We start from the raw sequence: 11,866 nt of genomic DNA on the forward strand, positions 1-11,866 counted from the left end.
CTACACGGACTAAACGACTGCAAGTTCATTAGAGGTCAAAATCTCACCCCATCGTAATATTCCAGGACTTTGCAGAGGTTTGCAATGCACAGTGGTCCGTTGATACACTCAGAAGAATATTGATGTACTCTCATTACAGTATCACAAACCAATCTATCTTCATGTCAATGTTTCTTCTTCAAGGTAAGTTTGATATAGCTGTAAAAATAAATCACTTTTTCTCTCCACGACCACCGACTCAACTCTGTCTTAGCAAGAATTTAAAAACTTACCAAGTACCTCTTACATTTTGGCTGCAGCTCCACCTAAACAAAGTTTTCCTCTGAGTCCTTTCGAAGCTTTGCGGTGACTCGTTGTGAATCCTCAGAGGTCAGTCCTCGGGCTTTGCCTCCAGCTCTGGAGAAAGTGCTGATCCACTTGAAAGAGCTCTCTCAGGAACTGAGTCGTCCTGCTGCAACTTCTGATGAAAACTGCTATTTCCCCCCCAAAGAATCAGACAAATGAAGCTTGAAAAGAGACCCCAGGGAGAGCTGGGACTGACAGAGAGAGAGAGAGGGAGGGAGAGAGAGAGGTGATGTGCTGCGGGTTCACTGAGACAGAACAGCTGGTTTGCAAGAAGGGAGGGGGAGGAGCCAGTGGTTGATGATTGTTCACATTGCATCTTTCAAGCGAAGATGACTGTCAATCTGACATCCCCCCCCCCCCCCCCCCCCCCACTCACACACAAACACAGATACAAACAAATCCACTCGCAATCATATTCATTATGAATCTTTAGCATATGGGTTTAAATAAATAATAATAAATCGAGCTTTGGTCCCCATGAGCTCTACTGGCCCTGATAAGGTCAGTGCTTATGCTGGAAAAGGGCCTTAAATTCAGTGTGTAGAATGTAGTGACATCTAGTGGCGAAATTGCATGTTGCAGCTGAACGCCCCTCACCTCATCCTCCTCTTCCGAACTTGACAGAGAACCTGTGGAAGCCTTCAGTTCTCATAAAAACTCAAAAGGTGTTCAGTTTGTTAAGTCTGATGTACGGTAAAAAACATGTCGGCCTCCGTAGAGAGAACCCGCTCCTGATGTTAATATAGAGTATTTATATATAAAGGGCCCATTCTAGGGTAAAGAAAACAACACTAGTGAAAACTAATGGATCCCTTTCACCTAAATCTTACAATCTTATGACCTTTAAGACATAACAAGAATTACTATGAACACACTTGCTCTCACTCTATCTTACATCATTCAGTGTGTGGCTGTGACTGTCAGATGGTGTTGATCCCATTCCATAAAAAGTTTCACTTCACATCAATTACACCCTTTAGGAAGTGGGAGAAATCCTTTGGTGAGTCCTTGCAGGGCGTCTAAACCTTTATATACAGTTTCTGGTGTAAACAGAGTGTAGCAGTGACATCTGCTGGTCGCGGTAAAAGTAAAAGTATATTCCTGATGGAACACATGCACCTACGGACGGATTCAAGTGTTCCAAAGGTTTATTGGCCCTTACATGGTGAAGCACAACAAACAGAGAAGTAGAGTAGTAGACGTTGTGGAAGCAAGAAGATCACTTCTGGCTTATTCTAAAACTACAAAAGTTATTCTTCAAAAACCGGATCACTTGATGCATTGCACAATCTGTAAAGAACAAGGTACAAACGAGATCTCTATCATTTCAAACAGTTCCTACGTTAACACACAACGGCTGAATAAATGTGGTCGACTTATCTAGACACAGCCACGTACTACCGCAACTGAAATAACGTTTTATTGTCGATTCCACATTATATTTTATAGTGCCGTCCAATGACTTAATTTGGTCACCGCACTAACCTTCACACTTTTTGGACATACAGTACAACCAACAAGAACAACTGTCAAAGTAAAAAAAAATGAAGAATTCTGAACAAAAAAAAACTAATAGTTAAAAACCAATTGACAACAAAGACTAGATTCCATTATTGAAAAAACTAGTGGATTAACAAAGATAACCCGTCACTTGTTTCTACCAGACACGGAAACCAGCAAACCAACAAATAAAGACGTACTTGAAATGCTATAACTGAGAGTCACTTCTCATTGGTTCATTTTCAGGCAGGAGTGACGCATCTTGGCAAAAGCTTTGATCGATCATCACTTTGTTTTCAGCTTTACTCAAACCCATCCTCTTCTTTAACAGTTTGTCCTCGTTATTCAACTTTGTGCGTATCGCAGTCTTTATTTGGCTGCCGTCAACACCGAACTTGACGGCCACATGCTCTGGAAAAAAGAATCATTATTTTGTTTTAATCTCAATTTTGTTGAATCAACAGTAAATATAACGAGCAGCACTGTGCGCTTACTATTTAATGACCCTGTTCAGACCGGGTATTAACATCCGTCCTGAGAGATGCAATCACAGGCCTTCCGCTTTAAGTTCCTCTTTTTCACGCTTTGCTTACACAGCAAAAAAAGGATATGGCCTCATAAATCCCAGACCACCTCTGAATGTGGTTTGAGTGATCGGATCGCAGGATGTTAAAATCAGATCTGAACTGAGCCAGTGATGACCAAATGTTCTGTAACTTACCAATTATATTCCTCAGGATCTCCGGTGGTAGCTGAGCCTTGTGACAGTCATCTCCAGTGAAGGTGTTCCTCCGGCCCTGCAGAGAGTGCGTGGCCAACGTTTCTCTGTCGAAAAGTATCATCAGCAGCGCTGACGTGTATTTTTTGTAGTCCGCGATCTCTGCGATGCGCTCATAAAGGTTTTTTGGTACTCGGAGATTCTCAGCGAGAAATAGAAAGCTGTTGTCATCCTGAGGGAAAAACAAAAAAAATTTGTTCCACAAATAACAAAACAGCTGTCTGGACTCCATCCCATTTATCATGTGGTCTGCTGTTGGTGAATCTGATCATAAAAACACCTGAAGCACAGACAGTGAACAAGTTGAATCCTCTCAAAATTGTATTAGAGCATGAGGAATATATGACCTCTGACCTCTGGGATGTTATGAACTGCTCTCATCTCAGGCTCAGCCAGGAAAGAGATGGATTCATCTTGAGAGTTCTGAGGTTCAACTCCTGCTTCGCCTCCTTGAAGAACATGATCCAGGGTGACTCGCAGTTCATGTGCCGTGTGCCTCATCTGCATCATGAGAGTGTTCATTTCTGCAAAGTGTTGAGTCAGATTAGAAATGTTGATGCTGATTATTCTTCTTTAAATCATTACATTGTATGTTTACAGTCTAAGCTCTGAGCTGCTTTAGGAATGCTGAGATCATAAATCCAAGCTCTGCAGAACGACCACGAGTCTGTCAAAACATCTTGTGTCAGACAGTCCAGATATTCATTTGAAAACCGTCTCTACATCTCGTTACTTTGTAGGAGAAAAGCAAAATTGATTTGATTGGGCCACATATTTAGATATTCATATTTTAGGCTCAAACTATGTGAGATGGAAATTTTAGGAGAATTCGAAGAATATAAATGGAAATCAATAGTCTGTGGAAGAAAAAATCCATTTAAATCCATCTTAATATCCATTCATTGATTATTGGATGATTGATTTAATAATTATGTTAATTAATGCACTATAAATACATTATTTTATTCATTATTTATTTAATTGCAAGTTAATTAACTAGCATAAAACTACACTGTACTTTCCGAATCAAAGTTATAACTTAAATTTCTACAAAGTTTTTTTCAATTCAAAAGGATTCCACCTTGACAATGCAACATGTGTACTATGTGTTTATTGATGGAATACAACCTTGTCTTTGTGTTATTATATCTCTCACATTTACAAAAGTATGACAGAGATGACACCATGTTCCATCTACTTGTGTACTACGTGTGTATCACAGAGAAACGACCATCTATGTCCTGTACACAGACAATAAAGTTGAATTTGATGGTGGAAGAAAGCTGTGATCAAAATGAGTCACCAAATGTGTGGCTTCAACAGACATATATATATATATATTGAACACATTAATTGATAAATGAATAAACCATCCGATCCCACCTTTCATTTCCCTCAGCTCCCTCTCGGCCAGGATTCTACATCTGCGTTCATATTTGAGTTGAGCCTGCAGCTGCTCGATCTTCATGAGGAGACTGATGGTGTCAGTTCTGATGCCCGGACTTGAGATGTGTTCCTCGTCAAACTCAATGTTCTCGGTCTGCAACACGGGAACAACAGTTCAGATCAACACTTGAAATGAAGATGGCGATGCTGATGTGCTCACTGACACACTAACAGACCCTCACCTCGTTGCTGTGGAAGGGGGAGTAGCTGGACTCCTCGGGCAGCCCATACTTCTCCACCTCTGGACCACAGCCAAACTCCGCAACATCTGGACAGACCTTTATCATCTTCATGGGCAGCTGTGCTGGGCTCGTGCCTGCGCCTCGCTTGGGTGGCATGAGGATGGAAAAGTCTAAAAGAAGAAAAGTGAAAAGTGAAAAGCAATGAGAAGAGAGGAGATGGGTGGTCAGCTGACTCCTCAGACATCTTTTTTTTTTCCTGCACAGGTTGAAATCAAACTTTTGGGCTCAACTTTTTTCTACTTCTCTCTTTTACTCACGATTTATCTTAAACTCATCCGTGAGAGACAAGGATGAAAAGTTAGTTCCTATCGCATCCAAACCCCCCAAGCCCCCGGACTCCCGAGCCTCCAGCTGCGGACAACGAGGGACACAACCTGTCCTCCAACACATTACCGACACACTATCAATACGTGGGTCGAGGGGAGGCTCACCTGGCAGCTCGGCTCCACCTCAGCGAGAAACGGTGAAGACACTCACTGAGGACAAAGCCAGCGCAGTAAACGAAAAAATACTGCGTAGTAGAGGAAGTAGTAGTACTACTGCAGTAGTACACTACATGGATCCTCCTCCAATTACGGCTCAATTAAAACATCCACGCAAATCATTTGCGGTGAAATGCTGAATGTTGAGATTATCTCTCACCACGGAGGATGCACATGTTTGGATTATGACCCTGTTTAGATTTTTTACAATTGTGTGCGGAACTAATTTTCGGTAACTTATTCCCCGGGGGAAGAATTTTACCAAGTACAGTTTCCTGCACAGGGAAAATTATAACTTAAACCAATGAAAACGCACAGTTTGACCAAAAGGCGGGACAATGGGGAGATACTGTTTCCAGCAGCCAATCAGCGCCTGAGTTGAAGCAGGGTTGCTCTTCCTAGTTTGGTTGGCGTGTACCCATGTGGGTTCAGAGCTGTGTTGACTTGTGGAGGAAAGTGGTCTAGTTTGAGACGCCTCGTTTTAATATGTCGTCTTTTTTTATAAAGTCGAAAGACAAACCCAAATCAACAAGAAAGGGGAAACTTATAGCCGCGCCGAAACGAAAAGTAAGTTAGCACAACTGTTAGCAAGGGAGCTAGCTTGCAGTTTGACTCGCCGGATGTACCCTGTCCCTCAAACACGTTTTACACCTTTTTTTTTTAGAGCTAACGTTTTGTTCGTATAAAACTGTAACACCTGTGTGTTCTGCTGCTGCAGGCTGATGGAGATCCCGGGGCTAAGAACAAACTGCGAGAGAAGAAAACCAACGCCAGATACAACGAGGAGATTTCCAGCGACTCTGAAAATGAAGGGTGAATTTTCCTCATGTGTTTTATTATAGACACGAATTCATTATTGCTACCTAGCTGTTGTGAACTTGTTGTGTCCCTGTGCTCAGCCCCATCGGGTCCAGGAAGAGACCCGTCGTCGAGGAGAACGACTATGGGGAGACTCCACAGGAGAAGAAGCTGAGGTTAGCCAAACTGTACCTGGAACAGCTGAAGGAAGCAGGTAAACTCGTGTCTTCCATGTGGCAGTCAGGTCTGACGGTGTGGTCAGTGCAGGCGTTGGTTTATTGTGTGATGTCTGTCGTTATCAGATGAGAATAAAGCAGAAGCAGAAGACTTTGAGACGGATCTGGTCGCAGGAAGACTCGAAGAAGAAGTGGTAAGTGGGACAAACCAGTATATTTGATTAAAGGATTGGTCAATATGTCCAAATGATTACACATCCGTCAACAACACTCTAAATGTCAGATTGTTTCTTTAAAGTGTATAGCATGATTTATGTTCCCGAGAGAAGGTTGTGGTTTTAAACTCCTCTTCGTCATTGATCTTGGATTTAATGTTTAAGACGATTCACAGGTTTATGTTATTTATCTTTGTGTGCATGTCTTTCTCCTCAGCTTGAACAGAAAGGGAAACTTCAGCGATTTATTGCCAAAGATGTAAGTACATGATTTTCAATGTCTGCGTCAGGGAGGTCCCATTAACTTCAACACACACTCCTTTATTAACAATATTGGAACATACAAAACACAAAAGTGGCTATTTAGCCTTCAGGTGATTAATAAAAAGTGAAGACTATTAACATTGTAAAAGAGAATAGTGTCGTGGGGAAATTGTGAGATTTGAGTTATCATGTATAATTCACTGGCTGCACACGCAATGTACACACACACACACACACACACACACACCTATATGCTTTGGTACCGAAGTATCGGTTCTCGTGACATTCCTAGTCTCGGTAATGTTACCTGGGTTTAAAACTGTTATATGATGAATGGCCTTTTATATATGATTTTTCCCTCTTTCTGTTTTAGCTCGTACAACCAGATGCTTCAGAGATCCGTTTGTTAAGAGGACACAAACTTCCAGTTACTTGTCTGGTCATCTCCCCCGATGACAAGTGCATCTTCTCTGCGGCCAAAGACTGCTCCATCATTAAATGTTAGTATACGATGAAATCCTATGAAGCCATTTTTATGAAACGCATAGTTTCCAAAGCTTATAGTTTGTTTAAGAGTGCAAGTTTCAGTTTCCTTTTTCATACATCTAAAGGGGATGTGGAGAGCGGGAAGAAACTGCACACGATACCCGGTGGAAGGAAGGGTACAGAGGATAGGCATGTTGGACACACAGCCCACATCCTCTGCATGTCCATATCATCAGATGGAAAATACTTGGTGAGTTGTGCTCAGACAATATATTCTGCTTTTGTCGGTTTTGGAAAACCTCCATATTTAACCACTGTAGCCAAGACCTTCCTCATATTGTATTAATACCAACTATCTACAAATTTACAGGCGACTGGAGACATGAACAAACTGATCATGATTTGGGAGGCAGAGACCTGTAAACATCTTTATAAATTCACAGGACACAAAGGCCCTGTGTCGGTAAGCTCTCCCTCCCCCTCTCTCCCGTTTAACAATATTTACAATGTTTTTTTTATATCTTCTATCTGGGGTTTACCTGTGAATCATAAACTGCCTCTTTCTTCTCAGGGTCTGTCTTTCAGGAAGGGATCTCATGATCTGTACAGCGCATCTCATGATCGCTCAGTCAAGGTCTGGAACGTGGATGAGAATGCATATGTGGAGACTCTGTGAGTAACTAATAATTAATCTCTGCTAAAACTCGCATTTCCTCTTGATTGTGTGAAAGTAACTGTAATTGTGGTTCTCTGCAGCTTTGGGCATCAGGATACTATCACAGGACTGGACTGTTTGAGCCGTGAGCGCTGTGTGACCACAGGAGGACGGGACCGCACCGTGAGGGTGTGGAAGATAGCTGAGGAGTCCCAGCTTGTTTTCCATGGCCACGAGTAAGTCTCTCTCTTTGTCTGGTGCTTGTGCTTCTGAGTCAAGCTTGTTTAAACCAGTGAGGAACCAGTTTACATTTGTTTAGTGTACTGGTAGGTTTGTAAATGCTAAAAAAAAGATCTTAAATCAGTGAAGGTTCACAACAGACATGATCACTCCTTCAGGAAGTTTTTTTTTAAATGAAGATCTCCGCCTCGTCTGGAGAAGTTCACAAAAACACCCTTTGGTAATGCAGATTTTTAGGCCCCTAGTCCTATTCTGTTCGTGGTTCCATCACAGAGACAACCTGTAATTAGAATTGCAGTTAGTAGAGCACAAGCCTCCGCCAAGACCCAACAGTCCCCTTACGAAACCACAATTACAATCAATAGATCTATCTGCATCAAATTGCAGACGCACGTAAACATCAGTCCCCTAAATATGCCAGATCTTTTCAAACTTTATGCTCCATGAATTATTCTCTTAGAAATCAACAAAACATTTTAAAAACACCCAATCTCGCAACGTCAAAGAAGGTGGAAAACAAACTCTGTATCCGGCTCCTGATACGAATAAACTCAGATTAAAACAGAACCTCCTTGGTGGTAAAAGTCATGAGGTGTCTTCAGTGTTTATTAAATATCTTGTACCATATCAATAATTCTCTCTGCATTGGTCCTTTGTGACTAACTTATAGTTCTGACACTCGTACGATACATACAGAAAGACTGACATCTTTATTACTCTGTCCGCCTACAGGGGTTCAATCGACTGCATCCAGCTGATAAATGAAGAGCACATGATCACAGGAGCTGATGATGGGTAAGACGCGAGCTGCAGTTTAATTGTCTGGGACCTCACCATGCTTACAGATACACTCATGTTGCCCTCTCTCAATTTTCTATGCACGACCTCAGCTCTGTGTCTCTTTGGAGTGTCAACAAGAAGAAGCCTCTCAGCACCGTGAAGAAGGCGCACGGTTGCCATGGTGACGCGGGGCTGCAGCAGCCTCATTGGGTCTCTTCAGTGGCGGCGCTTCACAACTCGGACACCGCCGCCTCAGGTGCCTGTGGCTGTGAGAGTCCTCTTCACAAGCTTTTTAATAACACATCAAAATGTCCAGGACGCTTTCAATTAACATCTCATTATTTCTTGAATAAAACTGAATCAACATAAATAATATATTTACTTATTTTAGTGTCATACTAGTACATACTTGTAAATGTGACAGTTGTTTCACTTATATGTAGCTAGGCTGGACTTGCAGTGTCCTGCTGTCTTTTAGTAACAATGTTTTTTTCTCTACAGGTTCACACAACTCACATGTGCAGCTCTGGAAGTGTGGCCAGAATTACCGTGGGCTGGAGCGTCTCTTCACTGTACCAGTGGTAAGCTCCCACCTCCTCCTCCCCTCCTTTGTTAAAATGCTCATGTTTACGTAAGATGTGTTTTCAACTAAGTTCACGTTATTTATAAATATTCATATACGCTTTCCTGGTAGCCACATCAGCTGCATTTTCAAAATGTCTAATTTTGTTTCTCTGTCTGCTCTTGTTCCCAGTCTGGTTTTGTCAACAGTCTGAAGTTTTCGAGCTCTGGTCAGTTCTTGGTGGCAGGAGTTGGACAGGAGCACAGGTAACTGAATTTAATGGTCATGTTTCCATAGTAACTGTCTTTAAAGTTGCTGTCAGCTTATCAACGTTATCACAGGCTCACTGTCAGTGACGGAATTGGCCACTGGATGGCAGTGTTGATCAGTTGGAGAGACTCATACTCTGTAGTTATTTACACTGGGTAAAAGTTAGTGAGCTTCTTTTGGATTGTAATATATTTTCATCTTTAATATAGAGTTCCAATAGGTGTGGATTTGAGAGTTAATGGTTGTGCTGCGATGGGCAAGCGACCTCATTGTGAGCTGGGATTGGCTCCACCCCCCCTGTGACCCTTAGGAGGACAAGTGGTATAGATGATGGATGGATGAAAGAATTGAAAATAATCTTCTTCTCTCAATTCTGCCAAACAAACATCATTCAAGAAAGAGTCAGCACAGAACCGACTGGCTTCAGACTAAATAAATGTATATGCCAGAGCAGTGTGGTCATGTTGCTGAACTCACCAGAAAAGTACTCATTCTATATGTCAGTATATTTCATGCTACACATCAAGCCAGCTCACTTACCCTGAGTGTGACATCAGTCACCTTTAAGGAAAGTTTAGCCTCTAATTTGATGAATAAATTCAAACACGTCTCCATGAATCTGACCTTAATTTGAACGACTCATAAATGTTGCTGTAATTAGATTTGCAGATTTTGTTCGTTATGAGGGGTTTTCTTCTTCCTAAAGTTATTAAAGCACTGTAATTGATATCAGAGTGAAAGTTCTAGACGTATCCTGAAGGATAAAGTTAGTAATTTCCCTCTGTAATAGGAATTCATACCGCCAGTCTCCTCGGGCCTACCTCCAAACCTGACAGTCAAATATTAAATTGGCTTCAGTAGAGCACATATGCCCGCCAAGGCCCAACAGTCCCCCTGAAATCCAAATCTGCCATGTTTGACATAGTTCTAAAACTATTAGATAATATAAACTGTTGAACTGTTACAGGGTTTTAGCCCTATTTGTTACCATACAGCACCCTATGAAACCAATTTTTAAGTCCACAACATATAGACTTTTATTTGGATCTGCACCACATTTGCAGATTTTGCACACACTCATATATATCAGTCCTCTAAATATAATTTTGAAATCAAGACACATGCAGTATTTCCTCAGAAACTGGTGAAAATGGCAATAAATGCCTTATCTGAAAATGGTAATTACAGTGATTAGATTCGGTCCCAGGTCTGCGGCCAAATGTAATGTGTTCGTTCTTGGTCCTTGTCCCATCCTTCCTCCAAGTTTCCTAGAAATCCAAATTGGGTTATCCTGCTGATCAAACTAAACGAACAGACATGGGTAAAAACATCACCTCCTTGGTGACACAGATCATTTCTGTGAGAGTTTCTATTTGTGATCTTGCACAGTCTTTTGAGCATTAGGTTGTATTTCCTCTGATGTCTGATTTACATTGATTCTTTTCTTGTCGCACAACTGATCTGTGTAAAGGTTCGAGACTCTGCAAGGATGAGGGTTAAACACAAGTGTTTATTTTTGGACATCGTCTGATGTTTATGTCACAGTTCGAAACATCAGTCTGTAAAAGAGAGTGGGGTCATGAAACAAACTTTGATCCCGTTTAGGGTCTGTTTCAAATCTTCACATGTAGTCAGTTTGGTGTGAATACCTCTGATTCTCAGTTTCTGTCTCTGTTCAGGTTGGGCCGATGGTGGAGACTAAAAGATGCCAAGAATGGGATCTATGTTATTCCTCTGAAAAGAAAGCCTCCAAATCCAGAGGAAGCCAAAACAGCTGAATAGTCCAATAGTTATGTGCCTTTTTGTAAATTAAAAGTTTAAAAACGACTCATGTTTCAAGTCTTTGTTCATCCAACCGATATTAAAGCCTGTTCAATTTTGCGTTTGCACTTTCTTAGTTTCCCTGCAGGTGTCTTCTGGGGCCTTGTTAGAAGCTTCACTCTCCGTTTCACTGATACAAATGATGGGTTTTTGAACACATTTTCATTCATTTAATAATATGTACATTACAGAATTGTTAGGAGGGAAAATCCATATTTTCCACTTTGACAGTCAAACATATTGAAGGCTTTGCAGGCTTCAGATTCAGTTAATGTATATTTAACAGACCAGGCCGTGGGTGGTGTCTGTACAGATAGTTATTGCGATTTAATGTCAGGAAACTTCCATCAGTATCGATGAAGTCCAGGTATTTGGATACTTTTCATAAGCACTGTACATTTATAATTTCATACTAATGAGTTGAGAACTGGGCACCAACATTAAGCACCTAGAGCAAAATGAATAATCATGCACCTGCAAAAAAACATTTTAGCTCCCCCCCCCCATTTTAAAGTAAGTTATTTTGGTTTTAAAGAGGAAAAAATAAATCCCTTAGTACAAAAAAATAATTATCTAATTAGCAGCATTACATTTAAGTATGTGTGAACCCAGACACTGCGATGTTTAATCCTTTAATATTAAAAAAAAACATTTTATTTACATAAATTACAAGAAAGCACACACTGTCACACAAGTCTACATTAACACCTGTCCTTTATATTGTGTAGTTGCCTAGTTTTTCAACACGTTCACTAAGGTTAGTCACATATTTTGTTTAACAGAAATGTATTTCATAGCTTATTCTT

The 11,866-nt window shown here is 41.1% G+C and overlaps 2 protein-coding genes across 4 annotated transcripts; one reads left to right on the plus strand and one right to left on the minus strand.

The window, feature by feature from the left end:
* Nucleotides 1-1,475: 1,475 nt before the first annotated feature.
* LOC128453988 (uncharacterized) lies at nucleotides 1,476-4,922 on the minus strand. Of its 2 annotated transcripts, none has more exons than XM_053437123.1 (6): nucleotides 4,743-4,922; nucleotides 4,252-4,421; nucleotides 4,007-4,163; nucleotides 2,978-3,147; nucleotides 2,567-2,795; nucleotides 1,476-2,256 (listed from the first exon to the last, which is right to left on the minus strand). In XM_053437123.1, the coding sequence occupies exons 2-6, from the start codon at nucleotides 4,405-4,407 to the stop codon at nucleotides 2,054-2,056; spliced, it is 915 nt and encodes a 304-aa protein (XP_053293098.1). In that variant the 5' UTR covers nucleotides 4,408-4,421; nucleotides 4,743-4,922; the 3' UTR covers nucleotides 1,476-2,053. The 2 variants fall into 2 exon arrangements, with proteins under 2 accessions (XP_053293098.1, XP_053293088.1); XM_053437113.1 differs by lacking the exon at nucleotides 4,743-4,922 and adding an exon at nucleotides 4,569-4,736.
* A 259-nt stretch (nucleotides 4,923-5,181) lies between these two features.
* rrp9 (ribosomal RNA processing 9, U3 small nucleolar RNA binding protein) lies at nucleotides 5,182-11,066 on the plus strand. 2 transcript variants are annotated; one of them, XM_053437753.1, is made up of 15 exons: nucleotides 5,182-5,360; nucleotides 5,512-5,606; nucleotides 5,693-5,805; nucleotides 5,894-5,961; nucleotides 6,200-6,241; nucleotides 6,620-6,746; nucleotides 6,858-6,982; nucleotides 7,103-7,195; nucleotides 7,304-7,404; nucleotides 7,489-7,623; nucleotides 8,360-8,422; nucleotides 8,518-8,675; nucleotides 8,909-8,988; nucleotides 9,162-9,235; nucleotides 10,919-11,066. In XM_053437753.1, exons 1-15 carry the CDS (start codon nucleotides 5,280-5,282, stop codon nucleotides 11,019-11,021), a joined length of 1,458 nt encoding a protein of 485 aa, XP_053293728.1. In that variant the 5' UTR covers nucleotides 5,182-5,279; the 3' UTR covers nucleotides 11,022-11,066. The 2 variants fall into 2 exon arrangements, with proteins under 2 accessions (XP_053293728.1, XP_053293737.1); XM_053437762.1 differs by having other exon boundaries at nucleotides 8,518-8,663.
* Nucleotides 11,067-11,866: the final 800 nt, after the last annotated feature.

The sequence above is a fragment of the Pleuronectes platessa genome, chromosome 2 (genome assembly GCF_947347685.1).
Source record: "Pleuronectes platessa chromosome 2, fPlePla1.1, whole genome shotgun sequence".
NCBI classification, from domain to species: Eukaryota; Metazoa; Chordata; class Actinopteri; order Pleuronectiformes; family Pleuronectidae; genus Pleuronectes; species Pleuronectes platessa.

Excerpts from the sequence above, each read along its gene's own strand:
- rrp9 (XM_053437753.1), top strand. The coding sequence starts at position 5,280 with ATGTCGTCTTTTTTTATAAAGTCGAAAGACAAACCCAAATCAACAAGA. Across the intron at positions 5,361-5,511 it reads TAGCCGCGCCGAAACGAAAA|GCTGATGGAGATCCCGGGGC; the intron begins GTAAGTTAGCAC and ends CTGCTGCTGCAG. Across the intron at positions 5,962-6,199 it reads GAAGACTCGAAGAAGAAGTG|CTTGAACAGAAAGGGAAACT; the intron begins GTAAGTGGGACA and ends CTTTCTCCTCAG.
- LOC128453988 (XM_053437113.1), bottom strand. The coding sequence starts at position 4,701 with ATGTGTTGGAGGACAGGTTGTGTCCCTCGTTGTCCGCAGCTGGAGGCT. Across the intron at positions 2,796-2,977 it reads CAGTTCATAACATCCCAGAG|GATGACAACAGCTTTCTATT; the intron begins GTCAGAGGTCAT and ends TTTTTCCCTCAG. Across the intron at positions 2,257-2,566 it reads GATCCTGAGGAATATAATTG|AGCATGTGGCCGTCAAGTTC; the intron begins GTAAGTTACAGA and ends TCTTTTTTCCAG.